The sequence below is a fragment of the Procambarus clarkii genome, chromosome 70, assembly GCF_040958095.1.
Source record: "Procambarus clarkii isolate CNS0578487 chromosome 70, FALCON_Pclarkii_2.0, whole genome shotgun sequence".
In the NCBI taxonomy this organism is placed as follows: Eukaryota; Metazoa; Arthropoda; class Malacostraca; order Decapoda; family Cambaridae; genus Procambarus; species Procambarus clarkii.
In genome coordinates, this window is record NC_091219.1 from 1,307,021 (window position 1) to 1,331,955 (window position 24,935).

The window sequence follows — 24,935 nt, forward strand, 5'->3', positions numbered from 1 at the left end:
TTCGATGAATTTATTCATTAATTGTTGGGCTATAATCTCATGATTGAGATTTAAATTGACTGTAAGCCACGTGATAATTGGTAGGTAAGATTTTATGGTTGATTTTCCATGGTAGCCTTACCCAGTACTGTCCATCATGGTACTGTACGGTTTGTAAGTACTTATTGTATGCACAGACATCATCAGGACTTGGTTGTTCAGGAATTATTCCTACGGCATCAAGCTCCCACAATTGATGTACAGATTCCAATCCATTATCAATCATGTGGGGAATTTTAAGTGGTGACTGTTCTTTGCCTAGTCAAGCCACGATTACAGTTTCTATATGATGTGATTTTTCAGGAGTTGAAGGTTCAAGATCTAGTATAGGTCCTGTCATCAATATGTCTCCTGCTGATTTGAGTATATTCATACCCATACATTCCTCTGATCCCAGAACGAATCGATGATAGTAGTCAGCTCCAATCAGGATTCCGATATCCCCTATGTAGTCAGAATCGAGCAGAGGATCTGCTAATTGGATTCCTTTTTCGTTTAGGAATTAAATTGTGGCTGCCAGACCAGTCACTTCCATTTCAGTAGGAATTTTATCAACTACTATGGCTTCAACTGTCCTATGGGATGTACCTAGACAGACATTGAGTTGTACTACCGGAAAGGTTCTACGACCTGAATTGGTAAAAAACCCTGATATGGATGTAGATACTTGCTTTGAAGATTTAAGTTGTAAATCTTCTGCCATCTTTTTACTGATAAAGGTTTTCTGTGACCCTTGATCAAAAAAGCCTCTTGTTTGAATTCAAATTCCTTGATTGCATAGTTCTAGCTGTGCAGTAGGCAATATGGCTGTGGTAACAGTCTCTGTATCTAAGTCGTTGACATTACTCATTACTGTACAGAATTGTACGGCTGTGGTGGTATTATCATCTTTTGGCTTTGCCTGAGATGCAGGTTGATTATTGGATGTCTGTGATCTGGACTGAGTGTTAATATCACCACAGAGTGCTGTGTGATGTACACTTTTATGACAATATTGGCAGTTCTGCAATTGAGTGTTACACTCACTTGTATCGTGCTTCCGTAGACAACGGATGCACTTGTTCAGAGATTTCAGTCGATTGATTCGACTGGCACGGTCTTCATAAACTGTGCATTGATAAATGGTATGTGCTTCTTGACACAATAAACATTTAGGGGCACTTGCAACTCCTTTTGTCTTATCTGTCTTGGGAGCTTGATTTCCTACAGTTCTGTTAACTGTGGGTGATATAGCATATGAGCCAACATTACTCTGTTTCCACTTTGCAGAAGAGGAATTTTGTTGCCTTGATTTTTGACTGCCAGTTTGGATATTTCTGTTTTTGTCTGTGGATTCACCTTTAGTGATTTTTTCTTGTGATATGATATTGTTACAAATATGTAACACTTGTAGGTATGTAATTACATGAAAGTAGGTCACACAAGCATGTAACACTTGTACTCCTCCAAGGATTTCCTTAAAGGATGAATTGTATCTGTAATAATGTGTATCTACATTATTCATGATGTGATGAAGCATTTTGCTTTTGCTTTTCTCGGCTTTGCCTTTCTATTAAGTAAGTCTCTTTGAGATGCTTGATTAACCTCAGATTTTCTGATGCTGCTTTCACTCCAGTGAAAGCATGAGATTAGGTGATCAAGACTATATTCTTGGATTAAGATAGTTATCTTAGATGGATGATAATACTTGGATTGACATTGTCAATGGGCTGTTAGCCTTCCAGATTGTAGATTAGTGATGAGGGGCTGTTTAGCCTTTCAGATTGTGATTTAAGATTAAGATTGATCTTAATCCCTAATGGTATACTATTGTAGCCAAGTGATGATATTTGTCTATCACCTGATTTAAATTATCTGTAGGCTGTAGATTCAAGTGACTTTTCAGACACTTTGTGTCCTTTTATTTCCTGTTTCAGCAGCTGGTGGAATACTGTTAGCCATTTTGACCTTTTCCGAGTTTCGGAGATTCCGAGATTTTTCTCTTTTTTGATATATATGTATGATGTTAATGTATTTTGATAAATGAGCTTTCCTATCTACTTAGGTAATGATTCCAAAGATCGTCCTTCATTTCCTCCCTGGAATCTGGTTGTAGTAGTTGCTCAATTATCAAAAGTACTGTAATAATTTGGTTTGTGATCCAAATGCACGAACTTCGTAAATGCTGTAATAATTTAAAAAAAATAGTAAATGGCACTATTTTTGCAAAGTTATTACAAGATCTGCTACCCTAATAATTGTTTGATAAAATACAGTAGAATGCCTACTGGTTTTACCTGTAATAGGGTTTGACACAGTTGATTATGGTTAGATTGTAATGAAATGCTCTTACAGTGATAAAAACACTTTTAAAGAATATTATGTAATGAGCAGCTCTGAAAATCAGTTGATTAGAGATAATGCTAGATAATACACTTAAATATGTACATAATGTTACCACAAGTGAGGTAGATAATGATATTTATGATTAAGATGCAGTTGTGTCTGTGATACTGATAGAATTAAACAGTTTTTTAACACAGAACAGTATTAGTATGCTATGAATGCTTACTAGTTAACGGATATGGTGGCTTAAGCCACTGCAAACAATTTGTCTACTTAGATATATGGCTATGATAGATATTGGCTGTTGTTGGTAGCAGATGTATTGGAGAGAGGACAGTGTGGTTTCCGGAGCAACCCGGGACAGATGTCCACTCCACCTCTCCCCAAGACCTTAGCACGAACATCTAGCTGGTCGCCAAAGGTAAAGTTTGCTCAGAGTTGTTACAGGGAATAGGTCAACTCATTGCCGATATGGTCAAGTCAGGGAGTGTTCAGGTTAGGGAGTGAATTTATTTAGATTTTGTTTTAGATTTTGAATAAATTAATTAGTTAGTAATTTGGATTTTCATTATTTCCATTTTTGTGTATTTACTTTATTTGTCCGGGACCACATAGGCAGTGTGACCTATTCTGAGTTGGGCAGATTCTAACACCGAATCATAATTCAGTATTCCCTTTGATGGTAAATTATTTCCACGCTTAACATAAAAAGATAAACCTCCCATATATTACTAGTGGGGATCAAGCCCCAAAGTTATTGATTGGCATGATCGATCCAGACCTCGGTCATTGCTCAGTGTTACTGGTCTGGTGGTGGCGGCAAAAAGGCGACCCTAGGGTTTTGCTAGAACTCTATATCACGTCATACGGGTTGTAGAATCTTAAGTCGGTCAATTGTCTTAAGACCACGTGACGTGGAGTCTACTCGAGTAAAAGTTTTGGGGTCCCTTGGTATGGAGATTTAAAGTAGAATACGGGTAAAGAGAGGGGTAGAGAGAGAACGAAGCTACAAAGAGATGAGGTAAAGAACGAAGGCTACACCAGGCTACTACACCACGCTACTACACTAGGCTGCTACAACACGCCACTACACCATGCCACTACACCAGGCTACTACACCAGGTCACTACACCATGCTACTACACCACTACACCTGGCCACTACACCAGGCCACAACAACACGCTACTACTGTGGGAACCGACCTGTGAGATTTATATTTATTTAATTTATATGAATTTATATAGAATTTATATTTACGTTATTTATATACTTTGATAGCAATTGGTATGATGATAAGTGGACTGTATTTCTGCAATAATCTCACAAATCGATCCTCTACACATTAGGGGGGGGTTTACATTGAATTTATATGTATGCAGCCAATCAAACTACAGTATTAGACTACATACATTGAAGAGGTTCCTAATCTTATTTGTACAGAAGGCCTTAGTTCACCAGGTATAACTAGGGTGTAGACACCACATTTTCCTCGTGTGAGGTAGCTTCCATCACCCAGTAACTGGTACACAAAGCATGCTTCCTCGTCTTGACCTGTCAAAAGGGTGCTAGCTATGAAGCCAGAATCCTAATATATGACAGCTATATCAGAGAAAACACTGTACAAGGAACCATAAAGACCTAGGCTTAATTACCTTTTGTATGAGGCGATTTCGTATTCTAACTGGCTCACCCTATCTACTGACATTAATGGCCAAAAATGATTAGATAAATGGGTTTCGGCAGAACACTTAGCTTGTATTTGTTGACAGCGTGTTGATAATGGTACACCTTTGGTTTCCATAACACTTCGTCCAAGAGAAATTAACAGGAGCCGCATTTGCTCCCATGCGCCTCTGTGGTCTAACAATAAACAATGGCTGACCACTTCCTCCTCACTGACGCTACTGGCCTACATTGTCCAGATGACAGTAAGTGATAGAAGGGTCACATTTACTCTATTTTAATTCTGATAATTAAGTTAATTTATATGAGATGTTTTTATGATGGTAAAGTCCAAAGACTAATGTATTTAAGAATAATTCCCACCATAATAGGTGGTGAATTTATAATAGTATGTGGTAATGATATCCCGTTTTCTATAGACGGAAATTCCACTACAAGTTACATTTTCTATGGGTTAACTTGTTTATACAACACAGCAATATTATCTGCCTGTATGATATTATTAAATGGTGTCGGATTTTCCAACATAATTCCCCGGGGGCTGCTCACGGGTCGAAGTCCTCTTTAGAACAGACGAACACTGATACTCCTCCATCGAATTATTAGATTAATTTGATGTTAGTAGTTAGTAATCACACATTTGTGTGTCTGTTCGTACAGGATGGATGTCCCATACTAGAGTTGCAGGGGTTAGAAGTCTAATGCGATTTCATTTCCCTGTTAACTCTTGAAAGGCTAAAATTCAAGCCTAAATACATATTATTTAACCCAGAAGACTGAATGTGATCAAGTACTACAGTCAAGTATGATTCAGGGACTGCAGTGAGATCAGTGACATTAGATATGACTTGAAGTTTGTTCAGGTAACTGGTCACTGATATATAAACACTGAGGCCCATGGAATACATCTTGATTAAATAATAAATGTATCAAATCAGTCATCAGATTTATTGGGGTTTAATTTAGTTAATTGATTCAGAAGATTGAATAGCTCATCATTAAAGTAAAGTATGGTTCTGAGACTGCAGTGGGATCAGTGACATTGGTCGCAGTGACTTGTAGCTGTTTAGGCTACTGTTCACTGATTTGCCACTGAGGCCTCATGAACTCATCTTCAGCTTTAAATGATGATACTAACATCAACCTCTGTTGGCATAGTCAGCTGTAATATCCTTAGTATAATGCTACTGGAGAAATATAATCAGCTGACAAATTTAGATTTCTATTGGTATTGTTTATCTGCAGTCATAGGTCTCCTCAGGCTTGATACTGGGCCTGAGAGTAATTTACCTCCTGCAGAGTTTAACATGGTTATGCCCTGATATTTAGTAGGGCTACCGATGAATCGATGGCAATAGTCTGTCCCAACAAGGAGACCGAAGTCGGTGAGGTGATCAGACTTAATATTATCTGCCAATTTTATTCCTCTATTTCTCAGGAATTTGGCTGTTGCTCTCAGACCTTGAACTTGTAGGTCTACTGGTATTTTGTCCACCACAATGGCTTGTACTCTACAGACGTACCTGCCTAAACGTACTGATGGTTGTACCACCTGGTAGACTTGAGGTCCTGCATCTGTTACAAACCCTGAGATATTGAATGACATCTGGGCTACAGGCCTTAATTGTAGTTCATCTGCCAACTTTTAGTGACATATGTTCTCTGGGACCCTTGGTCAAACAACCCACGAGTATGGACCTTGGCCCTCTTATTCTGGATGGTAATTTGGGCAGTAGGCAAAGTCGTATTACCTTTAGACTTTGCCGATTGGACACTCTTTGTTTGTTGCACCTTGCAGTACTGTACAGTGGTGGGAATGCTATCTTCCACCTTGGGTCTTGAATACGTTAATTTCGTATATATGCACAGTGCTGCATGGTGCCTACCTCTTCTACACCTGTTGCAGGTGTTGAATTGGGTATCACAATAGTCTATGTTGTGTGACTTGAGACACCTTGAACATCTCCCTAATTCCTGGAGTCGCTCAATACGAGTGTCACTGGTTGGATAATTAGCACAACAGTATGTTGAATGTTTCTTTTTGCAGAACATACATGTCCCCCAGCCTACTGCACGTTTGGAAGTTACCAGTTTGGGTGAACTAGTAACAGTAGGCTTGGAGGATTCTGCTGCATTGTCAGATTTTCTGTAACTTGCTGTTAGAGTAATTGACTGATGTTTATTTGGGGAAGTTGTTTTACCCTTTGATTGACTATTATTTTCTATTTCTGAAGGCTTGCATGAGGCCTTAACTTCCTCATTTGCTCGTCGTTTGTTTATGATGGAATGTAAACCTTCAGTGATGTCCTGTACTGTCAGGATGGTGTTATGTTGATGTGCATATAATTCATCTAGTATATCGCTGGACAATTTTCGTTGAAGGACTACTTTGGTCATCCATTCACTAGTAGTTATATCAACCTTAAGACTGAATGTTCTTAGTAGTGACTCAAACTCCATGCTGAAGGATTGTAATGAGTCAGCAGTCTGATCAGGTTGAGGTAATTCCAGCAATTGTAGTACTAGATGTATGACAGTTTTCGCATTGCCAGCATTATCCCTAGGAAGCTGGACTGGGAAATTAGTGCTGTCGCTATCTTCATTTACATTTTCTACTACTGGTTCAGCTTCACTTCTAATTTCAGTTTGGAGGCATGGTAACTTAGTAGCCTCAGGTATTGAGTTTTCAGAATCCACAGAGACTGTGGATAAATTGTCTGAGAACTGCTTAATTTCTGGTGGTATAATATTAGGTGAAGCTGTGGTGGGTGAAGCTTTACTGGGTGAAGCTTTATCCTCGTTGATTAAAGAATCTAATCTGGCTTGACATTTATTCTCAAAAAGATCCAGATCATCCATAAGATTATCTACTTTATTTGATGTACTGGCTAATTCTTCTGATTCAATTATCCTGTGTAAGTGCTCCAACCTGGCTTGAATTTCTTCTTCATATTGTGCTAGGTCAGACAGGAATGGTTCCACATCTTCAACTACTACGTCGTCATGGACTTGATTTTGGTAAGATTTCCTATTTGCTTTCAATATATGCAATTGGATTTGAATCTGTAATAGTGGTATTTTCAACCGACGATAATTAATTACAGGCTCATATAACAACTGTTCATATTGGTCGAGATCTCTTGTCAGTTGGCATTTACTTGCTACTAAAGCACGCTTTGCTTTCTGTGGATTAGTCATGGTGACTTGTTAATTGGGCACCACTGGCTCATAAATTGTGAGCAAGTACTGATGGTAGCCTAGGGTAAAATTCTGCCCTCACTAGGCGATAATCCTACCTCTTCTAGAGGTTAGCACTTAAAATTAATACACATTATATATATACAATCATACACACTAATGATTTGAGTGATAAACCAGTGTCATGGAAGTACCTTTAGGTTAGCTCTTCTATATCAACCTAGGATGGTATAGACACTAATTAATCACTCAAAGATGTAATGATCATAAGTAAATTATTATATATACACAACTCAACTCGAGTTGATAAAATTTACACTCAAAATAGGGTCTGCAGCATTCATTAACGGTGCTAGGTTGTTTAATATAGTACAACTAGACTATGGTAATGGGACTAGGATGAACAATAAATAGTTCAACTAGTCAATGGTAATATCCTACCCTGTTGTGGGTTGGCAATTAGTAAATATTATATTGTGAACACTAGGCAATATATTAAATAATTCTCTATTTTGGAGAAATAATATACACAATTATTGATAATAGCCTCTTAATTGCCTCTATAAAACTTCTAATATTATCAAGAAGTATTAAATATTATTAGTGACCTCGCGAAATAAAGTCCACAAAATTCATGGATAATCTCTTGCGAAATTTAACACCACGAAATCCGTGAACAATCTCGCGAAGACACAGCCACTAATTTGGCTGGCTTCAATATTAGCGCTGTCATTTCACGAAATAACACGCCACCAAATATCTGTGGGTGTGCATGAAACCGCTGATAAGGCTGAACTGATCTGAGGGGGGCTCCTGAGCTCGCTCAAGGCAACGCCGCCGTCTTTGACTGGCTTTGTATAAATCACACTGCACTAGTATATTTAATGAATCCACTGGTTAACTGGTTCATCCGGTACTAAGATGACCAAATAATCTGTCATCCGACTCGCTGATGACCAATAATGTGGGTTCATAGGACCAATAATCTGTCATCCGGTTCAAAGGACCAAGTAATGTGGGAACCGACCTGTGAGATTTATATTTATTTAATTTATATGAATTTATATTTACGTTAATTTATATACTTCGATAGCAATTGGTATGATGATAAGTGGACTGTATTTCTGCAATAATCTCACAAATCGATCCTCTACACATTAGGGGGGTTTATATTGAATTTATATATATGCAGCCAATCAAACTACAGTATTAGACTACATACATTGAAGAGGTTCCTTATCTTATTTGTACAGCAGGCCTTAGTCCACCAGGTATAACTAGGGTGTAGACACCACATTTTCCTCGTGTGAGGTAGCTTCCATCACCCAGTAACTGGTACACAAAGCATGCTTCCTCGTCTTGACCTGTCAAAAGGGCGCTAGCTATGAAGCCAGAATCCTGATATATGACAGCTATATCAGAGAAAACACTGTACAAGGAACCATAAAGACCTAGGCTTAATTACCTTTTGTATGAGGCGATTTCGTATTCTAACCGGCTTACCCTATCTACTGACATTAATGGCCAAAAATGATTAGATAAATGGGTTTCGGCAGAACACTTAGCTTGTATTTGTTGACAGCGTGTTGATAATGGTACACCTTTGGTTTCCATAGCGCTTCGTCCAAGAGAAATTAACAATAGCCGCATTTGCTCCCGTGCGCCTCTGTGGTCTAACAATAAACAATGGCTGACCACTCTCTCCTCACTAACGCTACTGGCCTACATTGTCCAGATGACAGTAAGTGATAGAAGGGTCACATTTACTCTATTTTAATTCTGATAATTAAGTTAATTTATATGAGATGTTTTTATGATGGTAAAGTCCAAAGATTAATGTATTTAAGAATAATTACCACCATAATAGGTGGTGAATTTATAATAGTATGTGGTAATGATATCCCATTTTCTATAGACGGAAATTCCACTACAAGTTACATTTTCTATGGGTTAACTTGTTTATACAACACAGCAATATTATCTGCCTGTATGATATTATTAAATGGTGTCGGATTTTCCGACAACTACACCAGGCTACTACAACACACTACTACACCAGGCTATTACACCAGGCTACTACACCAGGCTACTACAACACACTACTTCAACACTCTACTACACCAGGCCATTACACTTCACTACTATAAATGAAAATATAATAAAAATGATGAACCAACCTTTATTATGATCCTTTTTTATTTTACTAAATGTAGAAATATATTTTTATATTTTTGCATTTCCTCTTTTATTCATATTTTAACATTTTAGCTTTAACCACTTTATAAAAGGTGTCACAAAGTTTCACATTAGGGTACAAAAGGTGTCATAAAATTTTAAATTAGTGTTAGGAACTTAGGTTTTGGTTATAAGTTTTGGAAAGCTATTTAAAAACCCACACAAAATAACGCATCTAGTGCGTGAAAACAAACGTTTCAACTTCTTTCTAACACTTTCCAGCAACGTTGTGGAAACTTAAAATTATTTCCTGGGTATACAATAACTACCATCGCAGCTACAGTAGCATGAATACAATACTATCCCAGCTACAGGAGCATGAATACAATACTATCCCAGCTACAGGAGTATGAATACAATACTATCCCAGCTACAGGAGCATGAATACAATACTATCCCAGCTACAGGAGCATGAATACAATACTATCCCAGCTACAGGAGCATGAATACAATACTATCCCAGCTACAGGAGCATGAATACAATACTAATCCAGCTACAGGAGCATGAATATAATACTATCCCAGCTACAGGAGCATGAATACAATACTATCCCAGCTACAGGAGCATGAATACAATGCTATCCCAGCTACAGGAGCATGAATACAATACTATCCCAGCTATAGGAGCATGAATACAATACTATCCCAGCTACAGAAGCATGAATACAATACTATCCCAGCTACAGGAGCATGAATACAATACTATCCCAGCTACAGGAGCATGAATACAATACTATCCCAGCTACAGGAGCATGAATACAATACTATCCCAGCTACAGGAGCATGAATACCATACTGTCCCAGCTACAGGAGCATGAATACAATACTATCCCAGCTACAGGAGCATGAATACAATACTATCCCAGCTACAGGAGCATGAATACCATACTGTCCCAGCTACAGGAGCATGAATACAATACTATCCTAGCTACAGGAGCATGAATACAATACTATCCCAGCTACAGGAGCATGAATACAATACTATCCCAGCTACAGGAGCATGAATACAATACTATCCCAGCTACAGGAGCATGAATACCATACTGTCCCAGCTACAGGAGCATGAATACAATACTATCCCAGCTACAGGAGCATGAATACAATACTATCCCAGCTACAGGAGCATGAATACCATACTGTCCCAGCTACAGGAGCATGAATACAATACTATCCCAGCTACAGGAGCATGAATACCATACTGTCCCAGCTACAGGAGCATGAATACAATACTATCCTAGCTACAGGAGCATGAATACAATACTATTCCAGCTACAGGAGCATGTAATCCAAGCAAACACTTCACATTCGAAATCAGTATAAATTGTGTTACACAATTGTTCCGTGAAGATTCGTTTACACTTAAAACTCGAATGTCAAAAGGTACACTGATGACAAAAAGATGCCAGAGAACTTTTTCTAAGTTTGTTGAAATCTACATTAAAGTCATAATAATCATGTATGATGTTATGGTTCCTAGATAACGTCAAATTTATCATTATCAATTATTATGTTATAGTTCCTAGATAACGTCAAAGTCATCATTATCAAGTATGATGTTATTATTCCTAAATAACTTAAAAGTCATCATGATCTAGTATGATGTTCTGGTTCCAATACAACATCAAAGTCATCATGATCTAATATGATGTTGTGGTTCCTAGACAACGTACAACCTAACAACAATTATGGGCTTATGAACAAAAATGGAAACTACAATTACCTGTTCCCAGGTGTTGCACAACTCATCGTATTTAGCAATGATCTGTTGAGGATCCTGGCCGGGTTGACGGAAATCTTCCAGAATCTTGCCAGTAATCTCCTCCATCTCGATCGTGCTGCTCATCTGATGAATCAAAAACAGCCAGCGTCATCATTTTGCAAATAAAAGATAATTTCAGATGAAAAAAGCTTCAAGTAATTAAATTACATACATCTCCTCCAGGAAGGTTATACATCTCCTCCAGGAAGGTTATACATCTCCTCCAGGAAGGTTATGCATCTCCTTCAGGATGGTTATACATCTCCTCCAGGAAGGTTATACATCTCCTCCAGGAAGGTTATACATCTCCTCCAGGAAGGTTATGCATCTCCTCCAGGAAGGTTATACATCTCCTCCAGGAAGGTTATACATCTCCTCCAGGAAGGTTATACATCTCCTCCAGGAAGGTTATACATATCCTCCAGGAAGGTTATACATCTCCTCCAGGAAGGTTATGCTAGTAGTGGGAGTTATGCCATAACATGTCCATTTTGCTTTTTTCGAGGGACACGTTATGACACAGGTTTTTTCGTTACAATGGTGAAGCTTCACTCGCAACCAAGTCCGTTTTCTGTGGTATATTTAACTTATTTTCATATTTATTCCCATTTTCGATATATATGTCGAGGGTATTAAAAGGACACGTTATGACACAGGTGTTTTTCGTTACCTTGGTGAAGCTTCGTTCACATCCAAGAGAAAATTTTAGTTACAATGGCGAGGGATATGTTAGGGCATAGGTGTTTTTCGTTTCCATTGCGTATTTAAACCCATTTTCATATTTATTCCCATTTTCGATATTTATGTTAAGGGAATTAAAAAGATCACATTATGGCATAAGTGTTTTTCGTTACCTCGGTGACCCTACGCAGACATCGCTCATGGTCAATGACGTTAGTCAATCTTCATCTTCCCTGAATAAGGGAGTTTTCTGTTATGGTTTATTTATTCCCATTGAAACTACTGACGGTCTTGGCCTACCTTGAGGTTACCTTGAGGTGCTTCCGGGGCTTAGCGTCCGCGCGGCCCGGTCGTCGACCAGGCCTCCTGGTTGCCGGACTGATCAACCAGGCTGTTGGACGCGGCTGCTCGCAGCCTGACGTATGAGTCACAGCCTGGTTGATCAGGTATCCTTTGGAGGTGCTTATCCAGTTCTCTCTTGAACACTGTGAGGGGTCAGCCAGTTATGCCCCTTATGTGTAGTGGAAGCGTGTTGAACAGTCTCGGACCTCTGATGTTGATAGAGTTCTCTCTCAGAGTACCAGTTGCACCTCTGTTTTTCAACGGGGGTATTCTGCACATCCTGCCATGTCTTCTGGTCTCATGTGATGTTACTTCTGTGTGCAGGTTTGGAACCAGCCCCTCTAATATTTTCCACGTGTAAATTATTATGTACCTCTCCCGCCTGCGCTCAAGGGAGTACAGTTTTAGGCTCTTTAGTCGGTCCCAATAGTTTAGATGTTTTACTGAGTGGAGTCTAGCAGTAAAGGATCTCTGCACGCTCTCCAGGTCAGCAATTTCTCCAGCTTTGAAAAGTGCTGTCATTGTGCAGCAGTACTCTACTCTAGAGAGCACAAGTGTTTTGAAAAGTATCATCATCGGTATAGCATCTCTAGTGTGAAAAGTTCTTGTTATCCAACCTGTCATTTTTCTTGCAGTTGTGACGGCTACTTTATTGTGTTCTTTAAAGGTAAGGTCTTCCGACATGAGTACACCCAGATCCTTTACATTGCCTTTTCGTTCTATGTTATGATTTGCCTAAGTTTTGTACGTGGTTTCCGTTTTTATATTTTCATTTTTTCCATAGCGCATGAGCTGGAACTTATCTTCGTTAAACACCATATAATTTTCTGTAGCCCATAGAAAGACCTGATCTACATCTGACTGGAGGTTTGCCGTGTCCTCTATGTTGCCTACTCTCATGAAGATCCTAGTGTCATCTGCAAAGGATGATACAGTGCTATAGGTTGTGTTCTTGTCTATGTCCGAAATGAGGATGAGAAAAAGTACTGGAGCAAGCACAGTACCCTGGGGGACTGAGCTCTTCACGGTTGATGGGCTGGATTTTATTTTGTTGACTATTACACATTGGGTTCTGTTGGTCAGGAAATTGTAGATCCATCTGCCTATTTTTCCGGTAATTCCTTTTGAACGCATTTTATGTGCAATAACACCATGGTCACATTTATCAAAAGCTTTTGCGAAATCTGTGTAAATTACATCCGCGTTATGTTTGTCTTCCATAGCATCTAATGCCATATCATAGTGGTCCAGCAACTGCTACAAGCAAGAGCGCCCTGTTCTGAAACCATGTTGTCCGGGGTTATGGAGTTGCTGTGATTCCATGTATTTTGTGATTTTACTTCTTAGCACTCACTCAAAAATTTTTATGATGTGCGATGTTAGTGCTATCGGTCTGTAATTTTTTGCCTCTGCCTTATTTCCTCCTTTATGAAGTGGTGCTATCTCTGCTGTTTTTAGTATATCAGGAATAACGCCAGTATCTAGGCTTTGTCTCCACAGAATGTGGAGGGCCTGCGATAGTGTTTTTTTACAGTTCTTTATGAATATGGAGCTCCAAGAATCCGGGCCTGGTGTAGAGTGCATAGGCATACTGTTTATGGCTTCTTCAAAATCCAGTGGGGATAGGGTGACGTCTGATATATGATTTGATGTTGGTATCGTATCCATGAAAAATTCATTTGGGTTATCAATCTTTAGTGTGTTTAATGGCTCTCTGAAAACAGAGTCGTACTGCGTCCTCAGTAGCTCGCTCATTTCTTTGTTGTCATCGGTGAAAGTTCCATCTCCCTTTCGCAGGGGCCCGATACTAGATGTGGTTTTTTATCTTGATTTTGCATAGGAGAAAAAATATTTTCCTCCACCACCTTCTCACCTAACTTGTTCCAACCATCTACCAACCGTGATTGTACTTACCTAATTGTACTTACCTAATTGTGCTTGGGGGGTTGCGCTTTGGCTCTTTGGTCCCGCCTCTCAACTGTCAATCACTTGGTGTACAGGTTCCTAAGCCTACTGGGCTCTAGCATATCTACATTTGAAACTGTGTATGGAGTCAGCCTCCACTACATCACTGTCTAAAGCATTCCATTTATTAACTACTCTGACACTGAAAAAAAATTTCTAACGTCTCTGTGGCTCATCTGGGTACTAAGTTTCCACCTGTGTCCCCTTGTTCGTGTTCCACCTGTGCTGAAGAGTTTGTCTTTGTCCACCCTGTCAATTCCCCTGAGAATTTTGTAGGTGGTTATTATGTCTCCCCTTACTCTTCTGTTTTCCAGGGATGTGAGGATCAGCTCCTTTAGCCTTTCCTCGTAGCTCATTCCTCTCAGTTCCGGGACGAGCCTGGTGGCATACTGCTGAATCTTTTCTAGCTTTGTCTTGTGATGGACACCAGGCTAGGTATGGACACCAAGCTGGAGCTGCATACTCCAGGATTGGTCTTACATAAGTGGTATACAGGGTTCTGAAAAATTCCTTACACAAGTTTCTAAAGGCAGTTCTTATGTTGGCCAGTCTAGCATATGCCACTGATGATATTCTTTTGATGTGGGCCTCTGGGGACAGGTTCGGTGTGATATCAACACCCAAATCTTTCACTCTATTTGACTCTTGCAGGATTTCACCTCCCAGATGATACCTTGTGTTCAGCCTCCTGCTCCCTTCGCCTAATTTCATCACCTTACACTTTCCTGAGTTGAACTTTAGCAGCCATTTTCTATACCATTCCTCCAGTTTATCCTGTAGTCTCTGTCTATCTTCATCCGTCTTGGTTCTTCTCATAATTTTTGCATCATCAGCAAACATTGAGAGGAATGAGTCTAAACCCTACGGAAGATCGTTTACATATATTAGAAACAGGATGGGTCCAAGTACTGAGCCCTGTGGGACTCCGCTGGTGACATCTTGCCACTCTGATGTTTCCCCCACCCCCTCACCGTTACTCGCTGTTTCCTGTTGCTTAAGTACTCTCTTATCCACTGGAGCACTTTCCCTTTTACTCCTGCCTGTTGCTCCAACTTTTTTAACAGCCTTTTATAGGGTACTGTGTCAAAGACTTTCTGGCAGTCCAGGAAAATGCAGTCGGCCCACCCTTCTCTTTCCTGCCTAATTTTTGTTGCCTGGTCATAAAATTCTATTAAACCTGTGAAGCACGATTTACCATCCCTGAACCCATGTTGGTGGTGCGTTATAAAGTTATTTCCCTCCAGATGCTCTACGGGCCTTTCCTCACGATCTTCTCCATCACCTTGCATGGTATACAAGTTAAGAAAACTGGCCTGTAGTTCAGTGCCTCTTGCCTGTCACCCTTCTTGTATAATGGGACCACATTAGCTGTCTTCCAACTTTCTTGTAAGTCTACTGTTTCCAGTGACCTGTTATACACCATAGAGAGTGGCACACTTAGTGCTTCTGCACCTTCCTTTAGTATCCATGGTGAGATTCTGTCAGGCCCAACAGCCTTTGTCACATCCAGCTCCAGCAGACACCTTTGGACCTCATCACTGGTGAGGTCAAATTCCTCCAAGGTTGCTTGGTTTGCCGCCTCCTCACTTAGTGCAGGGGCCTTCTCCTTGTTCTAATGTGAAGATCTCCTGGACTCTCTTGGTGAGTTCTTCACACACCTCCTTGTCATTCTCTGTGTATCTGTTCTCCCCTTTCCGCAGCTTCATCACTTGTTCCTTCACTGCTGTTTTCCTCCTGATGTGGCTGTGGAGCAGCTTTGGTTGGGTCTTGGCTTTACTCGAGATGTCATTTTCAAACTGTCTCTCTGTTTCCCTCCTCACTCTGAGGTACTCATTTCTGGCCCTCTGGTATCTCTCCCTGCTCTCTGGTATTCTGTTATTTCTGTAGTTTCTCCATGTTCTTTTACTCAGTTGTTTCGCTACCTTGAATTCCTGGTTGAACCATGGATTTTTCTGTTGTTTTTCGTTTTTCTCCTTTTGGACGGGGATAAACCTGTCTGCAGCTTCCTGGCACTTCTGGGTGACAAAATCCATCATGACCGGCACATTCTTGTCTCTAAGTTCTGTTTCCCATGGTATTCCCCTGAGGAAGTTCCTCATCTCGTCATATTTTCCTCTTCGGTAATTCAGTCTTTTTCCCTCCGATTCTATCCTTGGATAGGTTATCCCTACCTCCACCAAGTGCTCAAAGGTCAGTACACTGTGGTCACTCATTCCTATGGGGGCTTCAACTTTGACTTCCCTTATTTCTGACTCATTCAGGGTGAATATCAAGTCGAGTCTAGCTGGTTCATCATTGCCTCTCACTCTTGTGGGTTCCTTGACATGCTGGCTCAGAAAATTCCTTGTTGCCACCTCCAAGAGTTTAGCTCTCCACGTATCTGCACCTCCATGTGGGTCCCCCATTCTCCCAGTCTATCTTTCCATGGTTGAAATCGCCCATGATTAAGAGTCTTGAGCCATTCCTGCAGGGAACTGAAGCTGCTCTCTCTATTACACTAATGGTTGCCAAGTTGTTTCTAACAAACTCCTGTCTAGGTCTTCTGTGATTTAGGGGAGGGTTGTAAAAGACTGCCACTATTATCTTAGGTCCATCCATTGTTATAGTTACTGTTATGTAATCTCTGAATCCGTCACAGCACGGAATTTCCATCTCATCAAAACTCCAGTCCTTTCTTATCAGCAGGGCCACTCCTCCACCTCCTCTCCCTTCCCTCTCTTTCCTTACTATATAGTAGTCCTTTGGAAACACAGCATCTGTTATGTGTGTGTGTGTGTGTGTGTGTACTCACCTAGTTATACTCACCAAGTTGTGATTGCGGGGGTTGAGCTCTGGCTCTTTGGTCCCGCCTCTCAACTGTCAATCAACTGGTGTACAGGTTCCTGAGCCTACTGGGCTCTATCATATCTACATTTGAAACTGTGTATGGAGTCAGCCTTCACCACATTACTTCCTAATGCATTCCATTTGTCAACCACTCTGACACTAAAAAAGTTCCTTCTAATATCTCTGTGGCTCATTTGGGCACTCAGTTTCCACCTGTGTCCGTTAGTGCATGTGCCCTTTGTGTTAAATAGCCAGTCTTTATCAACCCTGTAGATTCCCTTGAGAATCTTGAATGTGGTGATCATATCCCCCCTAACTCTTCTGTCTTCCAACGAAGTGAGGTTTAATTCCCGTAGTCTCTCTTCGTAGCTCATACCTCTCAGCTCAGGTACTAGTCTGGTGGCAAACCTTTGAACCTTTTCCAGTTTAGTCTTATGCTTGACTAGATATGGACTCCATGCTGGAGCCGCATACTCCAGGATTGGTCTGACATATGTGGTATATAATGTTCTGAAAGATTCCTTACACAAGTTTCTAAAGGCCGTTCTTATGCTAGCCAACCTGGCATATGCTGCTGATGTTATCCTCTTGATATGAGCTTCAGGGGACAGGTCTGGCGTGATATCAACCCCCAGGTCTTTCTCTCTCTCTGACTCTTGAAGTATTTCATCTCTCAAATGATACCTTGTATCTGGTCTCCTGCTTCCTGCCCCTATCTTCATTACATTACATTTGCTTGGGTTAAATTTTAACAGCCATTTGTTCCACCATTCCTGCAGCTTGTCCAGGTCTTCTTGAAGCCTCAAGCTGTCCTCCTCTGTCTTAATCCTTCTCATAATTTTGGCCTCGTCAGGAAACATTGAGAGGAATGAGTCTATACCCTCTGGGAGATCATTTACGTATATCAGAAACAGGATAGGTCCAAGTACAGAGCCCTGTGGGACTCCACTGGTGACTTCACACCATTCTGAGGTCTCACCCCTCACTGTAACTCTCTGCTTCCTATTGCTTAGGTAGTTCCTTATCCACTAGAGCACCCTACCAGTTACTCCTGCCTATTTCTCCAGCTTATGCATCAACTTTTTATGGGGTACTGTGTCAAAGGCTTTCCGACAGTCCAAAAATATGCAGTCCGCTCATCCTTCTCTTTCTTGCTAAATCTTTGTCACCTGATCGTAGAATTCTATCAAGCCTGTAAGGCAAGATTTACCCTCCCTGAACCCATGTTGATGGGTTGTCAGGAAGTCTCTTCTCTCCAGATGTATTACTAGATTTTTTCTCACAATCTTCCCCATCACCTTGCATGGTATGCAAGTTAAGGACACTGGCCTGTAGTTCAGTGCCTCTTGTCTGTCACCCTTTTTGTATATTGGTACTACATTAGTAGTCTTCCATATTTCTGGTAGGTCTCCCGTTTCCAGTGACCTACTATACACTATGGAGAGTGGCAAGCAAAGTGCTCCTGCACACTCTTTCAATACCCATGGTGAGATTCCGTCCGGCCCAACAGCTTTTCTCACATCCAGCTCCAATAGGTGCTTCTTGACCTCATCTCTTGTAATTTCGAACCTATCGAAGGTCACCTGGTTTGCTGCCACCTCTCATAGCGCCGTGACTTCTTTCTGTTCTATTGTAAAGACCTCCTGGAACCTTTTGTTGAGTTCTTCACACACTTCTCTGTAATTCTCTGTGTACCTGTCCTCGCCCACCCTAAGTTTCATCACCTGTTCTTTCACTGTTGTCTTCCTCCTGATGTGACTGTGTAGTAGCTATTGTTCGGTCTTGGCTTTATTAGCTATATCCTTTGCACACCTTTTCTTAGCAGCTCTTCTCACACTAACATACTCGTTCCTGGTTCTCTTGTACCTCTCTCTACTTTCTGGTGTTCTGTTATTACGGAAGTTCCTCCATGCCCTTTTGTTCAGCTCCTTTGCTTTCATACATTCCCTATTAAACCATGGATTCTTCCTTGGGGGTTTAAGGGAAGGGGGAGACAGGTAGAATGTGGGTTAAGGAGATAGGGGGGACATGGAGGATATGGGGTGAGGGGGGAGGAGGGATAGGGAGGGTATGGGATGAAGGGGGAGGGGAGACAGGAGGGGAAAGGTGGGAGGGGGGACATGACGGGAATGGCTGTTACGGACCCGAGCCCAGCGTCCGAGCACGGAGCAGTGACGACCGCGCCATCTGTGGGTCAGCTCTCGAAACCCCCTCCAAATGGACGACGCCACCTAGTGAGGACGAGATATAATGGCCACAAGGGCTAGGTTCCCGTCCTGATCAGCTCATAACACAGCCGCTGCTGACCTCTGGTGAGGTGGAGCTTAGACAGCAACGCCATCTATGGAGTGGATACGTCGGGCGTTTGTGTCTAAGCCTGTAAGTGAGGTGCCCTAGAGTGTCCCTATTACTGATGATGTGTCTGATTACAGAGTCGACCTGGGACTGCTGTAATGGAAGTTGGATCAGTCTCCGTAAGGCAGTCGAAGAGTCTTCACGTGTTTGCTGCAGCAGCTGTGAGTCGCCCCCCGGATGAACACTGTGGTTTTAGCCTGCCTGTGACGTGGCAGTTCAGGGATTGTCGTACCCGGGGCTGACTGGTGGAGACGCTTAACCACTGGGGTGTTGTGGTGAGGAGAGTGATCTGTGGGATCACACGAGGCTCCTGACTAGGGCTCGCTACCCTAGTATCGGTCGTGGAGTGGCCTAACCAGCGTTGCTGATTGGAACCTGCCAGCTACAGGCTGGATTTGTGGTTGACGGCCTCCACGACGGTGCCCCCAGTGGAACTGTGATTTGGCTGGCCTGTGGCCAGGGTAGACTCAAGAGAATCGAAGGATTCGTCGTGAGGCCACAAGAGGACCAAGAGCTTAGCATCGTTGAGCACCGTGAACGTCCAGTGTCTTCAGAGGAAGACTACGTTGTACATAATAGTGTTTATTCCTCCCCCATGTGATAATCTTTATATTATTTATGGTGATGGTGATAATTATATTATTAAGTTTTTGCCTTTGTCTCCCTTCCCCTTTTATTTACTTGCGTTACGGATCACATCCCTTGAAAGCCACTACTAGCTTGGGGCCGGATACCCTTACTCTACTAACATCAGAGAAAGAACCCGGTTGCGACCCGAGAGGGCCGTAACAATGGGGAAGGGGTGACAGGGCCAGAATGGGGTGGGGGGGAGGGAGGGAGGGTTGGGTGGGGACAGGTAGGGTGAGGGGAAGGGAGGGTTTCTATGCAGAGGGGGGGGTGGTGGTGTTGCCCTCCCCTCTGGTGTTGCTGGGATGCTGGTCTTGGGTTCCCCTCTTGTCTCTAGGACTGTTGTGTTGGGGGCTGTGATTTCCTGGTTTGCTCCTCACTCCCTGCGCTTCCTCTTTGCCTCTGCTGCTCTGGCTCTCTCCTCCTTCGTCCTGTCCCTCTGCAGGAATACTTTTTTGTATCCCTCCACATGCTGCAGACGACTCTCCCTTTCGAGAATATCCTCCTTCGTGGTTTCGTTTGTAAACACCACCTTTACAAGTAGGGTTCTGTCCTTGTTGTACCAGCCCAACCTAAAACCTTCTCAATGTTTTGTTCAGCCACTTTCATCTGTAACCACTTCAGTAGTTCATGTACTGCCTCTCTATCCTTGCTATTCCATTCTTGCCTGTTGGATCCTTCCTGTTCTTTGATGCTTACAACTACTACTGACCTTTTTCTCTCCAGCAGCTGAGTGGTGCACCTTGCTGCTTCCTGTGAGGTAGCAGCTTGCATTGCTACCTCCCTCACTGTGTCCATTGCTTCTGAGCTCTTTTGCAGTGTATCCGCAAATGTTTCAGGTACAGAGGCATTTCCTTCCAATGTAACATTCCCACCTTCCCTTTGGATGATAATCTGATGCTCAGTCTCTTTATTTTTGTCTGTGAGGGATTTGATCTCCCTTGCTGATGTCAGCTCACTTTGAAGGTTGTTAATTGTAATCCTCATTTCATGCATCTCCCTCCTGAATTCCTCCAGAACTTGGGTTAACATTTCCTTTGTTTGGTCACTCTGGCTGTTTCCTGTGTCCCTGTTGCATCCTCCTGCCATTTTGCCCCTTCTCAAGAGAGAGAGCAAGAGAGAGAGAGAGAGAGAGCAAGAGAGAGAGCAAGAGAGCAAGAGAGAGAGAGAGCAAGAGAGACCAAGAGAGAGAGAACAAGAGAGAGAGAGCAAGAGAGAGAGAACAAGAGAGAGAGCAAGAGAGAGAGAGAGAGAGAGAGAAAGAAAGAGAACGTGTGTGTACGTGTGTACGCATGGGATGGGGTTAAGAGGAGGTGTGGTGTTGTCTGCGGATTACCGCAGGTAAGAGAGGGGGTAAGAGAAGGGGTAAAGGGGTGGCTTATGAGTGAGGATTTTATCCCTTTTCCACAAAAGGTGTTAATCCCTTCTAGCCTGACTGGACGTATGTGTGAGTGTATGCATGTGCGTGTGTTTGTTTTTGCGTGTGCGTGCATGTGTGCTTGCAAACGTACATGTGCGTGCATGCATGTATTACGGGGGTCCCATAAAATGTCAACCGCTACCCAAATTGAGCCACTTTGATATTTTAAATGTATCTGATACTGAACAAGAATTTGGTAATATTTTACCTCTGTACACCTGAAGAATTGAGAAGAATTTGTGAGTGTGTATATGTGTGCGTTTTTGCGTGTGTGCGTGCATACGTACGTGGGCGTGTGTGCGTGCGTGCGCGTGCGTGCGTGCAGGTGTCACGAGTTCCCGTAAGCGTTAACTTCTACCGAAATGAGCCACTTTGAGATTTTTTAAATATTTGTGTTATCCTGAACAAGAATTTGATAATATTTTACCTCGCACTGTACACCTGATTAATTAACCAGAGAGGGGTACATACCAGTCTTCCTTTCCGCTCACGCAACTAGATGAGTAATGATGATGTATGGTTGAGGGTGCTCCGTTGTCGCCTTCCACTTGGTGATTTTCTAAGTGCTAGTAGATTGATGTTGGTGGTTCTTCTCTATCTACACAAAGCTCTGGAGTCAGTCACTGTATCGTTGTGTTACAATTCACTAATTTACTTTACCACTGATCACAGTCACCACACAACAAACACAATCAGGTAGTTCCACGGCAGGTCGTCCCACCTGGCCAGGTCGTCAGGTCAGGTCGCTCCACGAGGTCCTCCACACTTATATGCACCGGTGATGCCACTAGCTCCTCTTTGGTTTCTTCACACTATCGCTAGCGATATGACTATGCTATGTTGCACCCTGCTAGCTACACACTGCGAGAAGCCAAATACTATGATCTAGCCTCTATACTCCTTCAATGTCCCGAGAAATTGACGAATTTCCGCGGACCTCACTAATCGTGTGTGTCCCTTACCATCGTTGGCTTACTACTGTGTACTCGTGTGCGTGTACTCACCTATTTTGTGTGTGTGTGTATGTGTGTGTGTGTGTGTGTGTGTGTGTGTGTGTGCATGTGCGTGCGTGTGTGTGTGTGTGTGTGTGTGTGTGTGTGTGTGTGTGTGTGTGTATGTTCACCTAGTTGTGTTTTTCGGGGGTTGACCTTTGCTCTTTTGGCCTGCCTCTCAACTGTTAATCAACTGGTGAACAGGTTCCTGAGCCAACTTTTTTTTTCCACACCACACACACACGTGTGTGTGTACTCACCTAGTTGTGTTTGCGGGGGTTGAGCTCTGGCTCTTTGGTCCCGCCCCCAAACCGTCAATCAACAGGTGTACAGATTCCTGAGCCTATTGGGCTCTATCATATCTACACTTGAAACTGTGTATGGAGTCAGCCTCCACCACATCACTTCCTAATGCAATCCATTTGTCCATTTCTTTGTGTGTGTGTGTGTGTGTGTGTGTGTGTGTGTGTACTCACCTAGTTGTGTTTGCGGGGGTTGAGCTCTGGCTCTTTGGTCCCGCCTCTCAACCGTCAATCAACAGGTGTACAGATTCCTGAGCTTATTGGGCTCTATCATATCTACACTTGAAACTGTGTATGGAGTCAGCCTCCACCACATCACTTCCTAATGCATTCCATTTGTCAACCACTCTGACACTAAAAAGTTCTTTCTAATATCTCTGTGGCTCATTTGGGCACTCAGTTTCCACCTGTGTCCCCTTGTGCGTGTGCTCCTTGTGTTAAATAGCCTGTCTTTATCTACCCTATCAATTCCCTTGAGAATCTTGAATGTAGTGATCATGTCCCCCCCTAACTCTTCTGTCTTCCAGCGAAGTGAGGTTTAATTCCCGCAGTCTCTCCTCGTAGCTCATACCTCTCAGCTTGGGTACTAGTCTGGTGGCAAATCTTTGAACCTTTTCCAGTTTAGTCTTATCCTTGACTAGATATGGACACCATGCTGGGGCTGCATACTCCAGAATTGGCCTGACATATGTGGTAAACAAAGTTCTGAATGATTCTTTACACAAATTTCTGAATGCCGTTCGTATGTTGGCCAGCCTGGCATATGCCGCTGATGTTATCCTCTTGATATGTGCTGGAGGAGACAGGTCTGGCGTGATATCAACTCCCAAGTCTTTTTCTTTCTCTGACTCCTTGAGTATTTCCTCTCCCAGATGATACCTTGTATTTGGCCTCCTGCTCCCTACACCTATCTTCATTACATTATATTTGGTTGGGTTGAACTCTAACAACCACTTGTTCGACCATTATTTCAGTTTGTCTAGGTCTTCTTGAAGCCTCAAGCAGTCTTCTTCTGTCTTAATCCTTCTCATAATTTTGGCATCATCCGCAAACATTGAGAGAAATGAATCTATACCCTCCGGGAGATCATTTACATATATCAGAAACAAGATAGGACCGAGTACAGAGCCCCATGGGACTCCACTGGTGACTTCACGCCAATCAGAGGTCTCACCTCTCACCGTAACTCTCTGCTTCCTATTGCTTAGGTACTCTCTTATCCACTGGAGCACCTTACCAGCTACACCTGCCTGTCTCTTCAGTTTATGTACCAGCCTCTTATGCAGTATTGTGTCAAAGGCTTTTCGACAATCCAAGAAAATGCAGTCCGCCCAGCCCTCTCTTTCTTGCTTAATCTGTGTCACCTGGTCATAGAATTCTATTAAGCCAGTCAGGCAAGACTTACCCTCCCTGAACCCATGTTGTCGATTTGTCACGAAGTCCCTTCTCTCCAGATAGGCTACCAGGTTTTTTCTCACGATCTTCTCCATCACCTTGCATGGTATACAAGTCAAGGATACTGGCCTGTAGTTCAGTGCCTCTTGCCTGTCGCCCTTTTTGTATATTGGGACCACATTCGCCGTCTTCCATATTTCTGGTAGGTCTCCCGTCTCCAGTGACCTACTATACACTATGGAGAGTGGCAAGCAAAGTGCCTCTGCACACTCTTTCAGTACCCATGGCGAGATCCCGTCTGGACCAACAGCCTTTCTAACATCCAGATCCAGCAGGTGTCTCTTGACCTCCTCTCTCGTAATTTCAAACTCTTCCAAGGCCGCCTGGTTTATGTCCCTTTCTCCTAGCACAGTGACCTCACCTTGTTCTGTTGTAAAGACCTCTTGGAACCTCTTGTTGAGTTCATCACACACCTCTTTGTCAATCTCTGTATACCTGTCCTCGCCTGTTCTAAGTTTCACTACCTGTTCTTTCACTGTTGTTTTCTTTCTGATGTGACTGTGGAGTAGCTTTGGTTCGGTCTTGGCTTTGTTTGCTATATCATTTTCATAACTTTTCTCTGCTTCTCTTCTCACCCTGACATACTCATTCCTGGTTCTCTGGTATCTCTCTCTGCTTTCTGGTGTTCTGTTATTCCGGAAGTTCCTCCATGCCCTTTTGTTCAGTTTCTTTGCTTCCATACATGCCCTATTATACCATGGATTCTTCTTTTGTTTCTCGGATTTTTCCT

General features: G+C 42.3%; 1 protein-coding gene across 1 annotated transcript in view; it reads right to left on the reverse strand.

Moving 5' to 3' along the window:
* The window catches only part of LOC123750920 (methyltransferase-like protein 27), a 224,667-nt gene that overhangs the window by 80,719 nt on the left and 119,013 nt on the right, over positions 1–24,935 (reverse strand). The window contains exon 2 of the mRNA XM_069311901.1: positions 11,202–11,324. Coding sequence (XP_069168002.1) covers positions 11,202–11,324 — 123 coding nt within the window. The remainder of the gene's footprint in view (positions 1–11,201; positions 11,325–24,935) is intronic.